Raw genomic sequence first — 22,055 nt, forward strand, 5'->3', positions numbered from 1 at the left:
TCATTTTTACACTATAATTATCATTCCTTCAAATTTGAATAATTCATTTGCTTTTAATGCATAATTAACTGCTTCATCATAACTTTCAATATAAAAGTATGATTTACTAATAACAAGATATGCATATTGTTTTCCTATTCCTTCTATTGTTTCACTCAATTCAATTAATTTAGGAAGTTCTTCTGATATTTCTGCCCAATGTGTTGTAATAACACCATCTATTTCTTTTAATGTTTGTACTTTAATTTCGTTGTCATCACTATATAGCTTTTGAATCAATTGATCAATTTGTTGTTGAGATGAAGTCATATACTTTTTTGTTTTTTTCTCTTTTTCTTTTAAGTTCTCATGAAGTTTTTATTTTTTTTTTATTTTTATTTTTGTTATTCTTATTTTTTGTTATTTTTTTCTTTTTTCTAAATTATTAAAAGTTTGAGGTATGTCTTGTTATGTTATAGTAAATAACTATAACGTGTAACATTTTCATGAATATCTTACAATATAAAAAGGAGAACTATTTCAAATTCAAATAATACATCATGGATACCCAAGAATTTATTGTAAAACCATCTGAACAACAACAAGTTTTTAATAAAAACGAGCAAACCAATGAAAATCAATTATTAATCAATAAGGCTAGTTTATCGTTAAAAACAATGTTTAGTATTAGTAGTTCTGATATCATTGATTGGAATGGTATCATTCCAAAGAGTGAAGAAGATGTACAATTTATTCTTAACAATATTCAACAAAGAATTGTATTTATGGATGGTAAGAACCAAACAACCACATTTGTTTCATTTCAAGATAGTGTTGGGCCATTACGAAATATTAAACAGATGAAATTATCACGATTTGTAGATTTATCTAAACAATACACACTTGTTTGTGTTGAACAAAACAAATATCAGTTAATTAAAACAGATATTCAATACTGTGAATTTCACATTATTGGAAAAGATCCTATTTTCTCAATTGGAATAGTTTTAAATACTTTGAATAAAAGATTTAATAATAAATCAGATAGAGTTGTAAAACTCAGTTCTAATGATAGAAAAATATTCAATGAAGAAACAAAAGGAAACAATACAAATACACTATTTGAAGATAGTGATGTTATTGGATGTGGATACATACCATCACAACAAATTGTATTTTACACAAGAAATGGAAATTTAATAAATGTCATTCATACAGAATATAAGATGAATTGTTTTGCAATTGAATTAGAAAGATATAACACTGTCAATATTAATACAGGAAATCAACCATTTGTATTTGATTATATTGAATTTTGTAATGACTTCAATACAAATACAACATTTTTAAAGAAGACATTCACTGTTAATTGTGAATTATTCATTTTTGAAATTAAAATGTCTGGTATAACAACATTAGAACAATTAAAAAATAAGTTGTTGGAAATAGTAATTAATAGAATTAATACTTCTAAACAAGTCAATATCAAAACAGATATATTTGAATGTGAAGAAATGTTTTGGAATGAAGGATTGATAGATGAAGATGAAATAAATCATATTTATGATATTAAAAACAGAATTACATTTAAAGAAGAGTGTGAATGTTCTACTATTTTCAGTGTTCTTAAAACAAACTCTCAAATTGAAATGAATTTTATTACTCATCAACAACAAGAAGACCAAATTGTTTCTAAAGAAGTGAACTGGAGTGATTTTGGTGAGGAAGAAAAACCAGTAATTCTAATGTATGATGATACAATTAAAGAGAAAGAAGAGTTTTGTTGTCATTTAGAATTGAATGATGCAATAGATATTGGGGCTACTTATCCAAATCCAAGAATTATCACAGAAGACAATACTAAGAAAGCGTATGAATGGAAAGGAACATATTGTAGTGATGGAGTATCAAATTGTGTAATTGAAATAAATAACAAACACTTTGACTATTTATTCTGGGAAGGTGTTTGTTTGAAGAAAGAAGAGTTCAAAGGAAAGGAAGTTGGCATAACACATGAAAATATTTCTAATGAATTAGAAGTATTGTTAAAAAAATTGGGAATGAATGCGAGAGAAATCAATGACTTCATTGTTTACTGGATTGCAAAATTAAATAAGAATTATTACAAAGTTACAATTTGTGATTCATCATATGATAATGAAATTGCACAACTGAAAATAAGTGGGTTTAATCAAATTCATAGAATAGCATTAAAATTTGAAGAAGTTGAAAATATTAATAATCTCCCAACAATTGATAGTGTTGAAGAAAGACAAAGACCAACAGGAAAGTATGTCATTGAATGGGGAGGAATCATTGCTTAATCCTTTAATCTATTGATAAATTCAATTAGTCAATAGTACTTCAATTCATATTTAATTAACTATAATGATTTTTAAACAATTTATTACTTTCTACTACCCTTTTGGTTAATATCAAATTACTTGTTTTTATTAAATCAGTACATTCACACTTTCATTAATAAACAATACACAAACAATTTTAATCAATAAAACATTCGTCAAATTGTTTAGTTCATTAGAATCAATGATAATCAATGATAATTTGTTTTGTTATATTGTTAATTAATTTGACCAATATAATTAATTATATACAAGTTCATTCTCATTACTTAAAATGATTATTGTTTTATTGTTATACTTATTTTTATATACTCTCAATACCAACAACATCAATTTTTGAATAGTAAACATAATTTATGTAATGTTACTAAAAGTTGTCAAGTCATCTGTTAGATTAAATATGTACTAAACACTGTAACAAGTTTAGTATCATTGTTATATATAACAAAAAAAAAATAAATCATAAAAACAAGTAAAACATAGAATTTAGAAAAGGGTATTCAATCTTTCTTTAATTTGTTGTATTTATTGTTATTAAAATATGAATTATTCAAAATCTGACTGATACAAAAGTTGTACATATTTTCAAATTAAACAACTTTGTTGTAGAAAATAAAATAATAAAAATAGCAAGAAATTTCAAACAATGAAAATGATTATTCTAACAAATTTTAATAATGACAATTCATTTAACCAGTTTATTTGATTTATCAAAAAAGTTTATAAAAAAATTCATTCTATTTACTCTTTTTACTGTGAGTGTGACCTTTAAAAATAAAGACATAGTGTTTGATTTAAGTATGAGTAGTTGTAATAGTTATATTAAAGAAAACAATACATTTTGTATAGAGAAAATAAATTTGAATCTAAGCACTATTGTAGAAAGCCAAAGTAGAAGATTTATTTCAAAGAATAAAATGATAATATGACAAACAAATGGAAACGACAATATTTCATTGTTATAAAACAGGAAGGTATCTAGTTCAATATTTAAAAATTTTAGAATAGTAAAAAAGAAAAGTTTTTTATTGGAAAGATATCTTAAGAAAAACTAAACTATTTTTAATCTGAAGATTTTGTATTTTGATTAACATTTTTGAATAAGCAAACAAATTATTATTTTGAAAACAAATATTTTTTAATAATTTTGTGTTTCTTCCTGTATTTATTTTTTTATGAAAAAAGGATGATTTTTATCATAACTAATGAGTTACTTAATTAAAAATTAATTTATAAAAATTAGAATATTCCACTCATTTAAGTTAGTGTTATCTTTAGATTTAATAATTGTTACTCGACAATTTAGGATTTGTTGTTTTCACGTAATCAATTTTTATGGTGAAAAGTCATAATTATAAAAAAAATTAATTAACTTGCTTTTCACCTAAAAGAAAAATGAAATAGAATCTTTGATTTCATCTAAAAAATAAAATTATTCGAGAAATATAAAGTGTAAAATAGTTATTAATTTAGAATTAAAAAATGATAAAAAAATCGGGAAATATACTGAAAAGAAATTCTTAATTTAATTTATGAGATGGATTGAATAAAAATAGATTATTGACCTATTTCAAGCGAGAACTCAAAATTAACTAGCATAATTTTAATGCAAGTATTACTTGTTCTTCTCGCTATTACTTGTGCATTTGCTGATCAATCAAGCACTGGTTATTACATTAGGGAATTTTATGAAGTTCAAGACAAAGTTTCTATTTTAGAAGCTGAGTTAAGTAGAGTTGAAGATATTGAAAGACATATCCATGACAAAATCGATCATGCTATACTTGATGTAGAAGCTGCTCCAGAATCACAAAAAGGAACAATTCAAAAAGAAGTTAGCTTGATGGTTTCTCAATTAAATGGATTTATGAAACAAAAAGCTAAGTTGGTTAAGGGAATGAAAAAGTTATTAGCCTCTGTCCCAACATATGTCAAGGAAAGAATTATTCATACTCTTCATATTGAGAAAAGATTCAATAGAAGTGAAGAAGTACTTGATGACGCTGAAGCTGTTAAGAGTGTAAAACCAAAGAAGGCTAACTCTGTAGCTAAGAAAATAGCTAAAAGTGTAACTAAAAAACAAACTAAGAAAGTAGAAAAAGAAGTTAAAATAGCAACAAAGAAAGTCCATAAAATTGAAAAGAAAATTGCTATAGAAGCTAAGAAAATCATTGAAAAGGCTAAAAAAGAAGCCAAGAAATTAACAAAAGCTTCAAAGAAGGCTGTTAAGAAAGATTCTAAGAAAGCTTCTTCATTAAAGAAATCAATGAAAGCTTTGAAGAAGAGTTTAAAGGCTAAAGTTAAGAAGGCTGAAAAGAAAGCTAAGGCTCAAGCAAAGAAACAAGCCAAGAAAATTGCAAAGAAACAAGCTGGTAAGATTCAAAAAGCTATTGCCAAGAAGGTTAATAGTAAAGTTAAGAAAATCACTAAGAAAGAAGCTAGTGATAAGAAGAAATTATTGAAGAAAGTCAAAAAGGCTGAAAAGAAAGGAAAGAAAGCTGCTAAAGAAGCAAAGAAAACAGGTAAGAAAGCTGCCAAAAAAGCAGCTAAAGCAGCAAAGAAAGCTACTAAGAAAGTTGCCTCAGTTAAATCTAAAGCTGAAAAATTATCAAGCAAGGCCGTTAAGAAAGCTCAAAAGGCTGTTAAAAAAGCTAACAAAGAAGCAAAGAAGTCTAACAAAGACGTCAGTAAGAAATTAAAGACTGTAAAGAGTGACCTTAAAAAGAAAGCTAAAAAAGCCGCTAAAGCAGCAAAGAAAGCTATAAAAGTTGAAAAGAAACAAGAAAAGAAATTAAAACAAGTTAAAAAACAAGTCAAGAAAGGAACAAAGAAGATGAGTGCTGTTAAAAAATTAAAGTCTCAAATTTCCAAGAGTAAGAAAAACGTTAAAAAGGCTCTTCTTAAAGAAAAGAAATTGAAAAAAGAAATGAAGAAACAAATCAAAAAGACTGCACAAAAAGCCAAAAAGACTGCCAAGAAGTCTGCACAAAAAGCTGCCAAAAAGTCATCTAAAAAAGCACAAAAGAAAGTTCTTTCCTCTGCTAAGAAATACGTTAAAAAGACAACCAAGAAAGTAACTAAGAAAGACTCTAAAAAAATTAAAAAGACACAAAAAAAACTTATTAAAAAGTTAAAGAAAGCTGGAATTTCAAAGAAGGCACTAAGAAAAGTTCAAAAGAAAATGTCTAAAGTTAATAAATTATCAAAGAAGAATTCGAAAAAAGCACAACTTAAAGTTAAAAAGATGATGAAAAATCTTAAAAAACAAAGCAAAAAGTATGTACAAAAGAAGAGTATTAAATTAAATAAAAAGATATCAAAGATTAATAGAAGAAAGAAGGTTTCAAAGAAACTTAATAACAAGAGAAGAATTAACAAAAAGGTTAATAAAAAGAGAACAGTTAAAAAAGTAAATAAGAAAAGATCTACTAAAAAACTTAATAAAAAGAGGTTGAACAAAAAGAAAACAGTTAAGAAATACACTAAGAAAGGATTTAATAAATTAACTAAAAAAATTAATAGAAAACTTAGTAAAAAATTAACAAGAAAATTCGGTAAGAAGAAGGCTATGAAAATTGTTAAAAAAATGAAAAGATTTGAAAAGAAGGCAATGAGAAAAGGAATTAAGAAAGGAAAGTTTAACAAGAAAGCACTTCAAAAATTAATTAGAAGAGCTGCTAAAAAATCAATGAAAAAGTATTCAAAGAAATTTACTAAAAAAAGTGTTAATAAAAAACTTCTTTTAAAGTCTAAGGTCTTTGCTCGTAAGGCAAGAAAGAGTGGAATGTCAAAGAAGGCATTTACTAAATTTAATGCTAAGAGACGTGTTCTTAAAGCTCAGATGAAAAAGGTTAAGAATTTGAAAAAGGCTTTGAGAAAAGCTCATGGATCTTCAAAAGTTCAACTCAGACACAAAATTCATAAGGCTCAAGCTAAGGTTAATGCCGCTAGAAGATCAGTAAAAAGAACTATGAAAGTTGCAAATAGATCTATTCGAAGATCATCAAAACTAGTATCAAGATCTAGACCATCTAGATCATCAAGACCTGTATCAAGATCTAGACCATCTAGATCATCAAGATCTAGACCAACAAGAAGATCATCATCTTCAAGAAGAAGAAGATAAGATAATTGGAATATGTTTACGCTGATAGAAATATTTTTTAGTTCTTTTTTGGTTGGAAAGTTTTGAATTCTTAAAAATGTTGATTAAAAGAAACTAAAATCAAAAGTCATAAATAATGTCTGAAAGTCCACAAGAAGGAAGTCCTATTTGGGTTATTTGCTTAGTGTGTGGGTTAGTGCTATCTGTTGCTGTTATAATTGAAGTGGTTCATTACACTAAATTATATATTGCTGATAAGAAAAACAAAAAAGTAGAATCACCAATGATAAAGAATTAAAAATAAACAAATGACATAGTTCAACTGATAAAATAAGTTACGTGTTACTTAGTGTTTTTTACGTTTTTTATTTCTTGAACTTAAAAAATATTCAATTGAATAAAATCGTTTTATGAAACTTTTTGTCACTGTTGGTACAACTGAATTTGAACGACTCATTGAAACTATTAATGAAGAAGATGTGATGAAACAACTTTCCCAAATTGGCATTACTGAAATGGTTGTTCAATATGGACACGGAAAGTGTATTCCTAAAAGTAAAGCAGGTATAACGGTTCATTCATTCTCTATGAAGACATCAGTTTTAGAAGATTTTAAAGCTGCTGATTTAATTATTACTCATGCAGGTGCTGGATCTGTAAATGAGGCACTTAGTGTAAAAAAACCGACTATTGTTGTTATTAATGATGCACTAATGAATAACCATCAAACAGAAATGGCAAAAAAACTTTCTGAATTAGGGGCAGTTACATATTGTCCCTCTCCGTCTACATTAAAAGAATTACTTTCTCATTACAGTGTTCAACCTGGAAAAGATATTGTTCTTAAAGGAAAAGAAGTAGATGATAAAATTGGTAATCTCATGAAGGAGTGGTGTGGGTTAGAAAAAAATAAAGATAAAGAGATTTGTGTAGTTCTTGGAAGTGGTGGACATACAATGGAAATGCTTCATGTGTTACAGCCATTGGATGAATTATGCTATGAGTCTATCAAACAATTTGATATAATTGTAGCTGAGAGTGATAGTATAAGTTCAAAAAAGGTAGAAGGGTTAAAAAGTAAATATAAAGTTCATCAAATTCCACGAAGTAGGAAAGTTGGACAGTCATATTTTACTTCTATTTTTACAACACTATATGCGATATTTGTTTGTATTGGTATGGTTTTGAAAATTAGACCAGAAGTATTACTTTGTAATGGACCAGGAACATGTGTTCCTGTTTGTATTTGTTGTTGGTTTTTAAATGTTTGTTATTTTTAATGGTTTTAAGTGTTTAATAAAACATTTACATTAATTTTTTTTAGTTATTCCAAAATAAAAAAACAAGAATTATATATCTTGAAAGTGTGTGTAGAGTAACTACGTTATCTCTTACTGGTAAAATATTAAAATTTATTGCTGATATATTTGTTGTTCAATGGGAAGAATTAAAGCCATTAAATCGAAATGCTATTGTGCATCATCTTTTTTATTCTTCAGATAATTAAAAATTAAGAAAAATTTTATTATTTTTGAAAGAAAGTTTTAGAATTTCACGTTTATCTAAGTATTTATAGAACTATTAAATTTTTAAGTTTATTTAATGAAAAGGTCAGTGTTTGAAGTTGTTTATTTGGCTAAAATATTATTGAAATTTTCTACATCCAATGATGTTAAAAATTTTATAATGGTTTCTCATAAATGCGAAGAGGCTGTTAAATGTTTAAAAGTTAATCCATGTTTCATTAATGACAATTCATTTAAATGGTTTTTAAACCATTTTCAAGTTGAAACAATTGATTTTGATAATTGTTTTTTTAACGAAATTGAAGTATTTAAACGATGTAAATTAATTAGAAATCCATTATTTGAAATTTTTATGAAAAATGGTCAACTTAATGAAGAATTTATTAGTTGTGTATTTCCAAAAGTTAAAAGATTATATATACAAAAAAGGATGATTGAATGTGATGATGAAAAAAATGATCAATTATTTAAAGAAACATTTTCTGTTATTATTAGATATAGTAAGTTATTTGATCAATTAGATTTTCTTGAAGGAGATTTAGAATGGATTACAATGTTTATGGAAAATTATACTAATAACGGTGTTGACATTTATATTAAAATGCCAAAGATAATTCATATTACTTCATACAATGGGTTTGCTATTAAACTTGATGAAACTGTTATTTCTTTAATTGAACGTTTAGAAAAATGTATCCCAAATAATGGATTATCAAATGTTAGTTTATTGGTATTACAACATCCAGAGAATAAAGAAGTATTAATTCACTTTAAAAAAATTAGGTATTATTATAGGTTCATAAGTGATGAAATGTGTAATGAATACAGAGATCATTTGGATGTAGAAAAAGGTACTTCTTTTATTAATGGAGCAATGAAAAATAATTCTATGAATGAAATTATAGAAAAATCTTATCCAATATTAGTTTTTTATAGGTATGTTCAAAATAGAGAAAAAGAAAATTGGACAGTCCCTAATTGTATTAAAATAATTAGGTTTGAAAGAAATAAAACTCAATGGGGGTTATCTCAAAAGGTTAATGTAAGAATGGAAAATGTAGAACAATGTGTTGTTTGTGATTGTATTTCACTTAGTTTTGAATTAGATACATTCTTTTCATTAAAAGAACTTTCTATTCAAATGAGTGAATCAATTCAATTTACTCAGATTCAATTTAATCAATTAAATAAACTGTTTATCAATAATTCTTCAAAAATAAGATTTATTGATTGCACTTTTAATGTGTTAAAAGAAGTTAAAGTATTTAACTCACGTCGTATTTTAATACCATCTAACTTAAATGGAATAGAAGAAATATCATTAGTCAATTGTGAAGACTGTACATTTAATATATTTTCATTCAAAAATAAGAAAGTATATATTGAAGAATCGTATGTTAATTTTGGACAACAGAAAGTAGATGATAGTGGTATTAATAATGAGCCATTACAACAATTTAATAATAATATAAAATTTAATGCACAACAAACTGATACCCAAGTTGTTTCATCTTTTGTTTGGAATGAAACTAATGAAAATAATCCAATGAAATTTGCTAATTTAGAATTGAGTCAATTCAAAGAAATGATTGAAAGTGTATTTGAATATCCATTTGATAAAAATAAACTTGATAAAAAAGTATTTAAAGTAAGACCATTTGTACCTCCAATTTCTTCTCAGATTAAAATTAAAAATAGAAAGATTATTCAAACAACCTATATTTCTGATGGTGATATTAATATGGCAGTTTCCAATAATTTTTATACTGAACAAAACAAACAACAACTTTTTAATTTTATGACTTTAAATGGAGAATGTAAGACAATTAAAAATATAAGATATTTTGAAGTTAAAGTAAAAGGTGTAAGTTTTGTTTCTATTGGTTTAATTGACACAAAACGGTACTTTAGTTTTGATAATTGTCATGTTGGGTGGAACCAATATTCAATCGGATATCACGCTGATGATGGTATTATTTTTAATGGGTTCTATAATAGAATACAAACTAATCTTCCTTATGGAAATGAAGTTGGTATAGAAAATGTTGGTGGTTGTGGATATAACGGAAAAACTCATGAAGTTTTCTTTACTAGAAATGGTGTTATAGTTCAAAGTATTACCCTTGATTGGGAATCTATTTCTGCTGCTATTGCATGTGATCGGTTTAATGAAATTATGGTAAACTGTGGAGAAGAACCATTTAAATTTGATTTATCGATTTTTGAATAAAATACTTTTAAATGAATTTTATTAAAAGTTTTGTTTTTCTTTCTACTTTGATTTTTGTTGGTTTTTCAATTTAAACTTTAATAAAAGATAAAAATCAACTTTATTATTGTTATTTTTTGATCTATTTGATTTTTAAATTTAACGTTCCTCATCGGTAATTTTTGTTAAAAACTTTTCTTTTCATCTGAGAATATCTTTAGAATGAAACAAAATCATAGAAATTGGAGTTATTAACATAATTTAGAAATAGTCTTTTTTAATAAAAACACCTTTTTTTATCAATAACTTGTCTCAATTTGTTAATTTAGGTAAATATGTATTTATATATTTTGAGTCTAATCTTCTAAATGATGCAATTATTTAAAATAATGGGTAATATTACTTGAGTAATTCTCAAAATTAAATTATGGAAAACTCAAAACTTTATATTTGGAAAGTAACATAATACTTTAAAGGAATTATTCATTATAATTTATAAAATTTCCTTTAAATTATAAAAAAGTAATTTTTCAGGTTTAAAAATATTTCAGTAATTAAAAATAAAATTATTAAAAAAAGATAAATCGAAAGAATCTTCAGAGAAAGAAATGAATATTATATCGGGAAAACCAAGTAAATTGGAAAAATTATAATTAAAAAAAAATTAAAAATAGACAAGTTAAAAAGGAATTTGGACTAAATAATATTTAGTTTCAATGTTTATTGTCTTACTTGCACTATTTACATTCTCTTCATTTTCAAAAGAATGTTCATGTAATACATTTATGAGCCTTAGCTCTGAGTGTACATCAGTAACAGTTGATTCTAATTGTTATTTAATAGTTGATAGTCCTTCAACTGTTTCACTCAGCACATCTGGAGAATCTTCAGGTAAAGTTGTTGTTCAGAGAGGTGCTTCTCTTACTGTTCCTTCTATGAAAGGTGTTCAAATTAGTAATCGTGGGAATCTCCTTTTACAAGGAGCTACTAGTGGAAAAATATTCAGTTCTGGAGAAATAACCATTTCTGGAGGTGTTACTTTAGATTATATTTCAGTGAGTAGTGATGCATCAGGATCTATTAGTTTTGGAGAAAGTACTGAATCACATGATGTTATTTTTAAACAAGCTATTCTATCAAAGGGGTTTAGTGTTTCAGCACCTTATAAACTAAGTATTGAAAAACTTGGTTCTGATAGTTCTGAAATAGTTAAAGTTACTTCTGCCCGATTTGATATAACCGTTTCATCATATGAGAGTGATATTTCATATTATTTATATCATAATAGTCTCAGTTTTACAACAGGAAATGGTTTAACTAAAGACAAGACAAGTACAATTAAATGTTATCAAAATACATTTAGTATAATTTCTGGAGATTTTAGTTCTGGGGCTGCATGTCCATGTTCATCATCTAATGAGCTTTGTGATTTATTTATTGGGGCAGAAGGTACTATTGAGTCAGAAGAGTCTCATTACAATACATTAACAGTTGATGGAGATAAAGAGATTGTTCTAAAAGGAAAAGAAGAATCAACACTAACAATTTCAACTCTTGCTCTTAGTGCAGATATTAGTTTTGAAAAATTCAAAAAAGTTGTTATTTATTCACAAACAGGTGAACATAAAATTACTATTAAAGATACTGTAAAAGAGTTTTCTATTCTTAAAGCTTCTTCTAGGGAAATTGATACAAGTGCTAGCACTTTCACAGTTCAATCTTCCATTTCAAGTTCAGTTAGGTTAACTGTTCAAAAGGGAAATGCAAATATTCTTTCAGACAATAATTTTATTATTAATGCAAATGGAGGGAGTGTTACTTTTAAAGGAAGTAAGTTTAGTGGGGAAGATGTTGTCATTCTCAATTCAGGGTATCTTGATATTACTGGTGTTAAGATTTCTAAAGATTTCACTTCAACAATAAAATTAAGTTCTAATAGTTATATCAAAATCAAACCAAACTCAACTACTATTGATGACCATTTTATAGTCACTTCTTTAGATGAAGAAAATAAAGAGTTGGTGCCATATCTTTCATGTGATTTAAGTTATATTAGATTGGGTACTGGTAGTGAAACTTGTTTATGTATGTATAATGATCCAACAAACAACTATCTTAGTTGTGACTCATTCTATTCTGTTGGTTCAGGAGATCTTGTGATGGATGATAAAAACATGTTTAATGATTTTAGTAAACAAAAATTCACTTTTGGACATGACAGTCTTATTATTGGAGGTAATGAATTTACTTCAGGGTTATTTAGTGAACTTGATATGAAAGATAAGAGTAATGTTATCATTAAATCTTCTTTAGATGGCATGTTTGATCTTACAATCTCAAAATTCACAAATGTTCCAAAATATTTAACTTTTGAAAACATAAATCTTACACTTCCAGCTAACTTTGTATTTTCAGATGATCAAGTACTTATATTGAAGAATTCTAAAGTTTCATTTAACCAACAACAAAAGTTCAAAAGAATTGAAATGGATCACTTGAGTAGTATTAAGAATACTGGTGGTAATGTTATTGCAGAAACAGCTCACTTTGATCTTTCAGGACTTAACACTGATGTTAGTGAACCACTCATTGAACTAGCAAATGATCCTTTAGTTGTTAATAAAGTTATTACATACACAAAAGGTACTGAATCAGATAGTCACTATCTTGTCATCACCAAAAGTAATGATTTTAAGAGTTATAATGGGGATATACCAAATGGACTTTCTCTAAAATGTACTAATAGGGCTTTTATGTATGTAGGATCAGCTTCTAACAATTTTAAATGTTCTGAAATAGGACTTGCACAAAAGGTTTGTAAACTCAAGAATACTGATATCAATGATAATACCATTGATTTGTCATCACCAAATTCTTATGAAGGAAATATTGATCAAGGGTGTCCATGTAGACATGATATTTCTGAGTCATCAGATAGTTGTGATGTTGTTTTTGATAGTGAAGATAGTGATATTTTATTTACTTCCTCTAAAAATGAACAAACATTCTCTTCTATGAATATTAAAGCTAAAAGTGTTAATTTTGAATTCAATAAATTTATTGTCAATGCACTTTATTTGTCATCTAATGTTGATTTTAATACTCCTGGTGGTGTTAAAATCACAACACTTGAAACAATGAAAGATGTTAAAATTATATTCCATCATCAATCTACTCTTGGTTATACTAAAATTCATCCAAGTACTACCTTAGATATAAAATGTGAAACTGATACATTCTTTGAAGGTAATATTAATGTTTTAGAAAAAAGCGATGAAGGATTAAATGAGGATGAATCTGCTATATCAGAAGGAAGTGGTGTATTCAATTTAGAAGTTGATTCAGAATTAACTATTAGAAATACTTCAAAAGTTATTGTGAACAGTTTAATGATTTATAAAAACAATGAAACGCAATCTCATATTACTATAAATGAAGGTTCAAAATTAAAATTTGTTAATGGTGCAAAATTACAGTATGATATGAGTGTATTTAGTCATAAAACTATTTTTGATTTTGAAAATTTGAATCAATTTGAGGCTAGCGATATTTCTTATACCCAAACTGGAGATCAATTAACTTGTAGTGCTCTTGCAAGTGTTAATTCTTATAATAATGAACAACCAACTTCTCTTGATCAAAAATATTTTGATGTTGGATGTAATCCATTAAAAATTATTTTATGTCCAGCATCTTTTGTAAATAATTATGCTTGTGAAGGAAGAATTGATTGTGTATTCAAAGATACTGATGATGACATAATACTTGCAAACGAAAGTTCCTCATATTTATTATCACCTAATTGTCCCTGCGGCCAAGAAGATCAACAATCATCTAAATACACATCAGCATGTTCTGTATCTATTCCTAATACATTAAATGGTAAAAATATTACAAACTTCTATGGGCATTATGTTGATGTTAGAGTTGATTCTTCTGTTTCTATTAATGTAACCAGTGCATCTGTTGATATCCAAAATTTGATTCTCAGAGGTACTATTTATATCAGTAAAGATACAAATGATGCGAATGAAGGAACTGGTAAAATTACTGCTAGTTGTATTGACATTTACACTAAACAGCCAACCAAAGTTTATTTTGAAATTCCTTCTGAAATTAAATCAACTAAGACAAGAGAGTCAAGTGTATTCTTTTCTTTCCGTGATGAAACATCCTTCAGACTTGGTAACACTGATAACTCAACGATTGGTATTGAGCAGGGAAGTTCTATAACTCTTAACTTGAATGGTATACCTTCTGACAAAAATATTGAGTTAAGTCTTGGAACAGATATGAAAGATGCTGATCTTGCTCTTATGGCTAAAAAACCTTTACGATTTACTAGTGATATTATTGTAAATAGATTAACACTTAGCAGATCACAATATCCAGGAGAACAAGACTCAAGTAATAAGTTATTCTTCCTTGATATCGGAGATGATCATGTATTTAAAGTGAATAGTCTTTCTGTTGTTCCTTTGGAAGTTGTTAAGTATCCAATTGTTCAGGCATCCGATATTGAATATATATATGTTGGAGATTTCCAAAAGAGTTCATATTTAATGGATGAATTTAAAAGTGTTTTGTACTATAAAGGAGATACTTCTCAAAGAGAAAGTGAAATTGTATGTGTTTTAAATTATAAGAATCCTGTTGATGGGTATATTATTTATAATGATTCTGAGATAGTTGATAATGATTTACTTAGTTGGAATAGAAGAGGATGTCCATGTGATGGAGGACAATGTATCTTAAAAATTAATGATGAAGAAAAACCATCTGTTGACGAAGATACTGTTGCTGTTTTAGGACTCAATGCAACTGCTCTAAGTACATGGGAAATTGATATTGATAAGAATGTTGAATTGAATGAAGGAAAAGCTGTTGTTGATAAAATGGTTGTTTCAAATGTTAAAACACTTACATTTAAAGGGCTTAGTGGTTCTATTTCATTATTAAATTATGCTCCAAAAACTTTAGAATCTGGAAAAAGTACTAACCCAACTTATTATGATATTGGCGTGGCAGGTATTTATTCTTCTTTCAAGATAGAGTCTATCCAAACAAGTAACACTATCCCTGTTCAACCATCAGGTTCTGAAATTAGTTATAGCGCTCGTTCTGACCTTACATTTATGAATAATTCTGCTACTTTTTCATTAACCTTTGATGATGAAGGTGTTTATTTCTCTTCTGTTGTTGCTACTGATTCCCGACAAGTTAGATTAGGTAGTAGTGAATCATCATCTATAAGCTCTCTTATTCATTCCATGAAATCAATAAGATCATCTATCTATTTCGAGAAAGGACAATGGGATTATGAAGCTAATAGTTTAGATATTGAAGTAGACTCTCCACAAACATTCCCAATTGTCTTTGCTCCTTCTTCTAATGTTAGGTTTAGAGATGTTGAAGTCACTGTTCATATCCCAAGTATTTCTCTTAATGAACCACTTTATTTATTCCGTGTAACATCAAGTGATTATATTGCAAATAATAACATCACAGTAGTTGTTACTAAAGACCCTGTTAATACTGATAATACTAAGACCAATCGAAAACAAGATTCTTCTGTTGAATATGAATTTGTTCAAGTTTGTTCAATTTATCTTGCTGTTGTACCTAAAGGATATGTTATTGAAAGTTGTCCAGATGATCCATGTGGTACTAGTGATGCAGTTATTATTCAAAATATTACTAACGATGATGTTCCAACTTGGGTAATTGTTATATTAGTTATTGTCGGTGTGATCATTGTTATTATAATTATCCTCTTCATTGTCTTTATTGTAGTTGCTCGTATGTTCTTGTTAAGAAGAAAGAATAATAAAGTCTTTGATGATGATGACAATATTTTCTATCAGACTGCTGAAGAAACTACAGAAAAGGATGAAAGCTCGAATGAAGAAAATCAATCTGGTGAATCAGGCAGTGGATCTGGCTCATCTTCAGGAAGTTCTTCTGGTACTGGCTCTTATAAATCTGGGTCTGGAAGTGGATCTCAATCAGGAAGTAACTCTGGAAGTGAACAACTTGAAGAAAGTAAAAAGGAGGATGACAGTTCAAGTGGGTCAGCTCCAGAATCAAGTGAGGAAGAAGATGAGTAAAAAGAAAAAAAGACCTTAATTGATTTTTTGTTATGCTAATCAAAAATTGAAATTAGATTTGTTTTTGAATAAAAATCAATTAATTAATCTATTCTTTTCATTTGTTTGTTCTCTTCATTTTTGTGGCAATAGTTATATGGATTCAAATATGATAGGTAACGTAAATACTTATTAAAGAATTTCATCTTTGGACATTTATAGTTGAAACTCACTGGACAACGCCTATTTTCTACTGTCATGTATTTTGGTGGGAAAATTAATTGATAAAAGAATTTGGCAATGAATGGAATTGAAGTCAATAATATAATAACTACCAATTTCCACCAGAATTCCCAACTAAAAACAAAAGAAAGGTCTAGATAGATTAGAGAATGAATTGAAGTAATAAAAACAAATAAAGGACAAACCGAAATAAGACTTTAATACAAAGAAGGAGATGAAATAAATTGCTATAGAGAATATTTCTGAACCAAGAATAATCCAATTCCATCTTCTTATTGTAAATCCAACATTAATTAATTGGATTAAAATTAATGCAGTAAATGAAATTGATACAATATTAAGGAAAGTATCTTTAAAGAGTACCATACATAAGAACATAATAATTACAGCTTGTAATATACTTAAAGACACCCAAGCAATCAAACTACTTAAAGATAGACGTTGTTTTGTTTGAAGTTGATGATATAGATCAGGAAATTCCATAACCTTTTGTTCATTAACTCGTTCATCAAGAATAAGTGAAATAACAGGAAGCATAGTGTAATAAGTAGCATATCCCATTAACAAAAATCCTTGGAATAATGCCACTGGAGCAAAGTTAAATATTGCACTAAAGATAGCTTGCATAATAGAAATAATCATTCCTCGATGCATAATAAATAATGCCAAATCACTTGAACGAATATATGAATTTCTTCCATGCCATAACAATAATCTCGTTATATGACTAAATTGTTTTAATGAAAAATCTGCTGCCATTGATGCTTGTTTGCCTTCTTTTCCTTCAATTCCTAATCCAACATCAGCTGCTTGAATCATACTTACGTCATTACCTCCATCTCCAATAGCACAAGTACGTATTCCAGATTTTTTTACTAATAAAACAATTTCAGCTTTTTGTGTTGGCATGCATCTACAACAAATAACACTTTTTGCTTGTAATGCAAAGTGAATAAATTTGTCTGGGATTTCTTTTAGTACTAATGAAAGTGTTGATCCATCAACAATGAGTCCATCACTTTCTATACTTATTGAATATCTTTCCATTAATATTTCTGCTTCTTGAACACTATTTGCAAAGAATTCTCTTACTTCTTGATCTACTCCAATTAACCGAGTTGATTTAGCAATACATAACGCAGTTTCTACTTTATCTCCAGTTAACATCCATGTTCTAATACCAGCATGTCTCAACATTTCAAGTGATTGTTGAACGTCATCTTGTAATTCATCTTCTACACCAGTAATACATAACACTTTTAAATTATTTTCAATTTTAGCAATAGATTTAGTTATTAATTCATCACGATCAGTCATAGCTGAACTAGCTGCATTAAATTCCTTTTTAAATGTCTCATAATCTTCTTTACTTATAACTTTCTTTCCAAATACTAATGTTCTCAATCCATCCTTTGCTAAATTTCCACATTCTTCACCTAACCATTCGACATTATCAATTAACTTGGACATTACACTATCAGCCCCTTTCATATACAAAACAATTCCTTCATCACTATTAACAATTACCCCCATTCTTTTAGTACTGGAACTGAAAGGAAACATATTTAATATTTCATATTTCTTTTCTTTACCTTCAATATCTAATTTCATTGTTGTATAAGTTTTCTCTTTCAAAGTAATTCCAACTAACTCAGTAAATTTAACTAAAGCAACTTCATCAGGACTACTTGCTTGATAATACCGTTCTCCTTCATTAGAAATTGATGGAGTGACATTATGACATAATGCTAATGCTTTAATACATTCAAATAATTTACTAGTAGAATTCTTTTGTAAGATAGTACTATTAGAATCAATTTGAGTATACTCTTTTAATTCTTCTTTTATTTCTTCAGCACTATCAACTGAATATGTTTGATTACCAAGTGAAAGGATTTTAAAAGACATTTCATTTTTTGTTAATGTCCCTGTTTTATCTGATAATAAGAATTGAACTTGTCCAAGTTCTTCTGGAATTGAAGAGTTTCTAACTTCAGCACCTTCTATTTTTTCATCAGTAGAAATAAACATAGAGTAAATTAACTTAGAAATATCTAAATTTACTCTTATTGAAATTGGAATAATAGATGAAAACAAAATCATGAATCGAACAACAATCACAATTGTAAATGATGAAAAAATACCTCTACATAAATCTGGAACTACCATTAATATAGATAATCCTAACATAATACAAAATAATACCTTTGATACACTATTTAATGCCATATCAACCCTTCCCCACTTAACATTTCTCTGACCATTTCGGTTCATTGAACTTCGAGTCTCTTTTCCAGTATAAATAACAACACCAATAATTTCTTCACTTGCTAATACTGTATTTGCCCAAGCTGTGTTATCAACAGACACTGGAATAGTATCGTTTTCTTTTCTGATTCTACCAGTAAAACTATAAATTGCATTTTGTGGGGCTTCACAATCAATACAAAATGTTGTGTTCTCTAATGATAAAAGATCTAGCCCTTGAAATTCTTTGATACATCTTCTAAACTTCCAGTCTGTTTCTCCATCAAGTTGGTCTGTCTTAATAAAACAACTACCATCTTCATCTGATGATTGTAGAATTACTAAATCTGAAGGAACTCTTTGGCCTTTTCTTAAACGAAGAATATGACCAACTTGTATATCTTTAGCTTTTATAGGGATAAATTCACCATTACGAAGTTCTTCAAATTGTTCGTTATTTAATTTCTACATGATAAGCATAACAAAATTGTGTTATCTCTTTAAAGATAAAAACAAACAACATCTCTAAGTGCAATTCTAATTTCATCAATAGCATCTTTGCAAATGGCTAAACAAACAACAAAAACTAATGGTGCGAAGTATGTAAACGTCATTCCAACTTTAAATATTGGAATTAATTGAGAACATGCATTACATAAAAAGTATAGATTATAGAAATATTTAAATTGATTAAATAATGACATAGGAAGAAAGCTGTACCATGTTGTTCTAGTATTACTTACTTTGTTGGTAATATATTTTGGTGCATTTATAATTTCAGGACGATAAATGCTCCTTGGCTATAAAAGTAATTAGTTTTATCTCTCTTTTCGCTTTTATAACTTTACAAACTTTATGAAATTGTTTATACCACTTTAATGCTGGTATCTTTTCATACCATTTCCTGTTGTCTACAGGAAACATCCAATCCTCTTCATCTGATGATACCAATGGAATTTCTACCTCTTTCTTACTCATTACTTGCTTTACAAGTAAGATTTTTTTTTGATTTTTTTCCTTTTTATCTTTTTGGTTGATTACTTTGAAGTTTTTAGGTAGATCTTAAAATATAATATAAAAAAGAAAAATGAACACATAGTCATCTGTTCACTTTATCTGATAACATGACCACTTATTTTATTTTTAAGAGTTATTATCCTTATCATTTTATTAGTAGTTATTTTAATAGAACAAAAAGATAAGAATAAACAAATAAAATTTTCTTGAGATAAGTACATAATTACTTTTATGAGTAATTCATGATAATTCCTTTACACGTTTTATTTAATTTAATTCAACATTAATAAAAATATCAATTAATAAATAAATTTCTTTTTATTAACAAATTCTTAACAGATTATAGTTTATGTCTTTTATTTGAACTTAATCTTCAATTTTTACATAAACTTTTTTATCATTTTAATTTGTTTTGCCCCACTAACGTCACATTATATTTTTAATTGTAATGAAGTTAAAATCTTTTTTTTGGAATAATCGTAAATTAAGTATTTGGTTTTTTCCCACTTAATTCTCATATTCTTTAACTTTTCATTTTTATTGTTGTAAACCCTTTTGTTGTTTCTTTCTTTATTTTATTTCTTGACAATGAGCTCGATTCAAAACTCTTTAACTGATGTTTGAAACTTCTTCAAGTAATAACTTCAAGTAGTTGAATATCCCTCAGAAAATCTTAAACCTATCAAAAATTATCACTTTTTTATTCACTTTATAAAATCAATTCCAACCAAATTGTTATTGAGGTTTTTTCAGCATAATAACTGTACTACTTTCTATTCTTCTAAGATTAATGAATGTCTAAAATAAAAGAATATTTTCTAATATAAAAAATTACTCCATAAAATTAAATTTTTTGTTAGTGCACTTTTGTGTATTTGGTTATACATAAGTAATCACTAATACTAATGAAAAAGAGAACCACTCCAAAACGAAAGAAATTTCAATAAAAAGATGGTCCTAAAACATGTGTTTCATTTCACTGATGAATAGTTTAACAGTAATCTTTTGTTTTTTTGTTTATTTATCAAATGCTAATTACACAGTATTTAGTAATGGAACATTTCGAAATAACTGGTATGAAAAAGAGTCTAGTTGTTATGCTTCTCAAACGGGTCAATATAATGGACAGTATATTCTCTATACCCAAATGGCAAGAGATAAATTTTTAAATTTATATTCAGACACACCAATAAAAGATTATAACTATTTAACATTTGCAGTTAATTGGGAAGATCAATACTGTAACTTAAGAATTGGAGTAGAACTTGGAACAGATAAATGTCTTACTGCTTTCAATTTTAAACCTGATGTTTTAGAACCACAAAAATGGAATAGAGTTGTTGTAGATATATCGTCACTTAATTCGAAAGATATCAACACTATTAGAATTAACAAGAATGACCTCCGTGATACAAACATCATGTTTAATGACTTTATGTTTACTAATGAGCCATTACCTGCTGGTGTTTTCGAATATCCTAAAGTACAAACTTCGTCTGAAGAATCCAAACTTGAAGACTCCTCTGTTCTTATTATTATGACCTTAACTGTTACATTACTCATTGCCTTCTTTTAATTTCACTTTAATGATATCTAATTGAAATCAAACTAACAAAATTTTAACATTTGTTTTTTCATAATAACAAACCCTGGACATTCTTTTTATCATCACTTTATGATGTCTCAGGTATTGGCACCAAATACTATAAACAACCTCTCTTGTTGTACTTAAGAACAAAGTCAGACTAATTCTCTTAAAGAAGTAAACATATCCTAATGAATTATAGTAAAAAAAAACAAATAAATATAATGAAAAGTGCCCCTAAATTGGACCTTTCAAAAACAAAATAAGGGAAAATAACAACGTATCGCCACGAAAACTAAGATTTAAACCTAGCTTACTAAGAAACAATAATCATTAGAATATGTCAAAGAATAAATTAATTGGTGGAGCTCTTTGGGAACATTATAGTAAGAAAGTTAAAGACCATATGGATAACCCACAACACCGTGGTGAAATTACTGAAGAAGAAGGTAAAGAACATGGATGGAAAGTTATTGTTGCTGATTGGGGAGCTGAGGCATGTGGTGATGCTGTTAGAATGTATTGGGGAGTTAATCCAAAAACTAATATTGTAGAGAAAGCAACATTTAAATCATTTGGGTGTGGTACTGCTATTGCTTCTTCTGATGTTACAGCAGAACTTTGCATTGGTAAAACTGTTGATGAATGTTTGAAAATCACTAATTTGGATGTTGAACGTGCTATGAGAGATCTCC

At 27.4% G+C, this 22,055-nt stretch overlaps 9 protein-coding genes across 9 annotated transcripts in view, besides 14 other annotated features; 7 read left to right on the forward strand and 2 right to left on the reverse strand.

The window, feature by feature from the left end:
• Positions 1 to 6: 6 nt before the first annotated feature.
• Positions 7 to 309, reverse strand: EDI_167480 (uncharacterized protein; the record flags this gene model as incomplete). Its single annotated transcript, XM_001739834.1, has 1 exon — positions 7 to 309. One exon carries the CDS (start codon positions 307 to 309, stop codon positions 7 to 9), a length of 303 nt encoding a protein of 100 aa, XP_001739886.1.
• Positions 310 to 354: 45 nt separating this feature from the next.
• Positions 355 to 416: a microsatellite.
• A 123-nt stretch (positions 417 to 539) lies between these two features.
• EDI_167490 (uncharacterized protein) lies at positions 540 to 2,303 on the forward strand (the record flags this gene model as incomplete). The annotated part of the gene is made up of 1 exon (XM_001739835.1): positions 540 to 2,303. One exon carries the CDS (start codon positions 540 to 542, stop codon positions 2,301 to 2,303), a length of 1,764 nt encoding a protein of 587 aa, XP_001739887.1.
• Positions 2,304 to 3,452: 1,149 nt separating this feature from the next.
• Positions 3,453 to 3,491: a sequence feature (AT_rich).
• A 65-nt stretch (positions 3,492 to 3,556) lies between these two features.
• Positions 3,557 to 3,584: a sequence feature (AT_rich).
• Positions 3,585 to 3,690: 106 nt separating this feature from the next.
• Positions 3,691 to 3,714: a sequence feature (AT_rich).
• Positions 3,715 to 3,795: 81 nt separating this feature from the next.
• Positions 3,796 to 3,837: a sequence feature (AT_rich).
• Positions 3,838 to 3,948: 111 nt separating this feature from the next.
• Positions 3,949 to 6,468, forward strand: EDI_167500 (axoneme-associated protein mst101, putative; the record flags this gene model as incomplete). The annotated part of the gene is made up of 1 exon (XM_001739836.1): positions 3,949 to 6,468. The coding sequence occupies one exon, from the start codon at positions 3,949 to 3,951 to the stop codon at positions 6,466 to 6,468; it is 2,520 nt and encodes an 839-aa protein (XP_001739888.1).
• Positions 5,113 to 5,176: a microsatellite.
• Positions 5,712 to 5,892: a microsatellite.
• Positions 6,469 to 6,857: 389 nt separating the features above from the next.
• EDI_167510 (UDP-N-acetylglucosamine transferase subunit ALG14, putative) lies at positions 6,858 to 7,954 on the forward strand (the record flags this gene model as incomplete). The annotated part of the gene is made up of 2 exons (XM_001739837.1): positions 6,858 to 7,712; positions 7,772 to 7,954. 2 exons carry the CDS (start codon positions 6,858 to 6,860, stop codon positions 7,952 to 7,954), a joined length of 1,038 nt encoding a protein of 345 aa, XP_001739889.1.
• Positions 7,947 to 7,980: a sequence feature (AT_rich).
• A 69-nt stretch (positions 7,981 to 8,049) lies between these two features.
• Positions 8,050 to 10,203, forward strand: EDI_167520 (uncharacterized protein; the record flags this gene model as incomplete). Its single annotated transcript, XM_001739838.1, has 1 exon — positions 8,050 to 10,203. One exon carries the CDS (start codon positions 8,050 to 8,052, stop codon positions 10,201 to 10,203), a length of 2,154 nt encoding a protein of 717 aa, XP_001739890.1.
• Positions 9,428 to 9,453: a sequence feature (AT_rich).
• A 456-nt stretch (positions 10,204 to 10,659) lies between the features above and the next one.
• Positions 10,660 to 10,760: a sequence feature (AT_rich).
• A 64-nt stretch (positions 10,761 to 10,824) lies between these two features.
• Positions 10,825 to 10,855: a sequence feature (AT_rich).
• Positions 10,856 to 10,898: 43 nt separating this feature from the next.
• Positions 10,899 to 16,289, forward strand: EDI_167530 (uncharacterized protein; the record flags this gene model as incomplete). Its single annotated transcript, XM_001739839.1, has 1 exon — positions 10,899 to 16,289. The coding sequence occupies one exon, from the start codon at positions 10,899 to 10,901 to the stop codon at positions 16,287 to 16,289; it is 5,391 nt and encodes a 1,796-aa protein (XP_001739891.1).
• Positions 16,290 to 16,372: 83 nt separating this feature from the next.
• On the reverse strand, positions 16,373 to 19,736 carry EDI_167540 (cation-transporting ATPase, putative; the record flags this gene model as incomplete). Its single annotated transcript, XM_001739840.1, has 4 exons — positions 16,373 to 16,644; positions 16,697 to 19,223; positions 19,277 to 19,558; positions 19,611 to 19,736. 4 exons carry the CDS (start codon positions 19,734 to 19,736, stop codon positions 16,373 to 16,375), a joined length of 3,207 nt encoding a protein of 1,068 aa, XP_001739892.1.
• Positions 19,737 to 20,036: 300 nt separating this feature from the next.
• Positions 20,037 to 20,100: a sequence feature (AT_rich).
• A 474-nt stretch (positions 20,101 to 20,574) lies between these two features.
• Positions 20,575 to 20,609: a sequence feature (AT_rich).
• A 148-nt stretch (positions 20,610 to 20,757) lies between these two features.
• Positions 20,758 to 21,351, forward strand: EDI_167550 (uncharacterized protein; the record flags this gene model as incomplete). The annotated part of the gene is made up of 1 exon (XM_001739841.1): positions 20,758 to 21,351. The coding sequence occupies one exon, from the start codon at positions 20,758 to 20,760 to the stop codon at positions 21,349 to 21,351; it is 594 nt and encodes a 197-aa protein (XP_001739893.1).
• Positions 20,933 to 20,953: a sequence feature (AT_rich).
• Positions 21,352 to 21,700: 349 nt separating the features above from the next.
• Positions 21,701 to 22,055, forward strand: part of EDI_167560 (iron-sulfur cluster assembly enzyme ISCU, mitochondrial precursor, putative) — a gene marked incomplete at both ends in the record, with an annotated part of 489 nt that continues 134 nt past the window's right edge. Inside the window, one exon of the mRNA XM_001733436.1 lies at positions 21,701 to 22,055. This exon is cut by the window's right edge and continues 134 nt beyond it. Within this exon, the coding sequence (XP_001733488.1) occupies positions 21,701 to 22,055 (355 nt within the window).

Source organism: Entamoeba dispar, genomic scaffold, assembly GCF_000209125.1.
Source record: "Entamoeba dispar SAW760 scf_1105229462485 genomic scaffold, whole genome shotgun sequence".
NCBI lineage: Eukaryota > Evosea > Mastigamoebida > Endamoebidae > Entamoeba > Entamoeba dispar.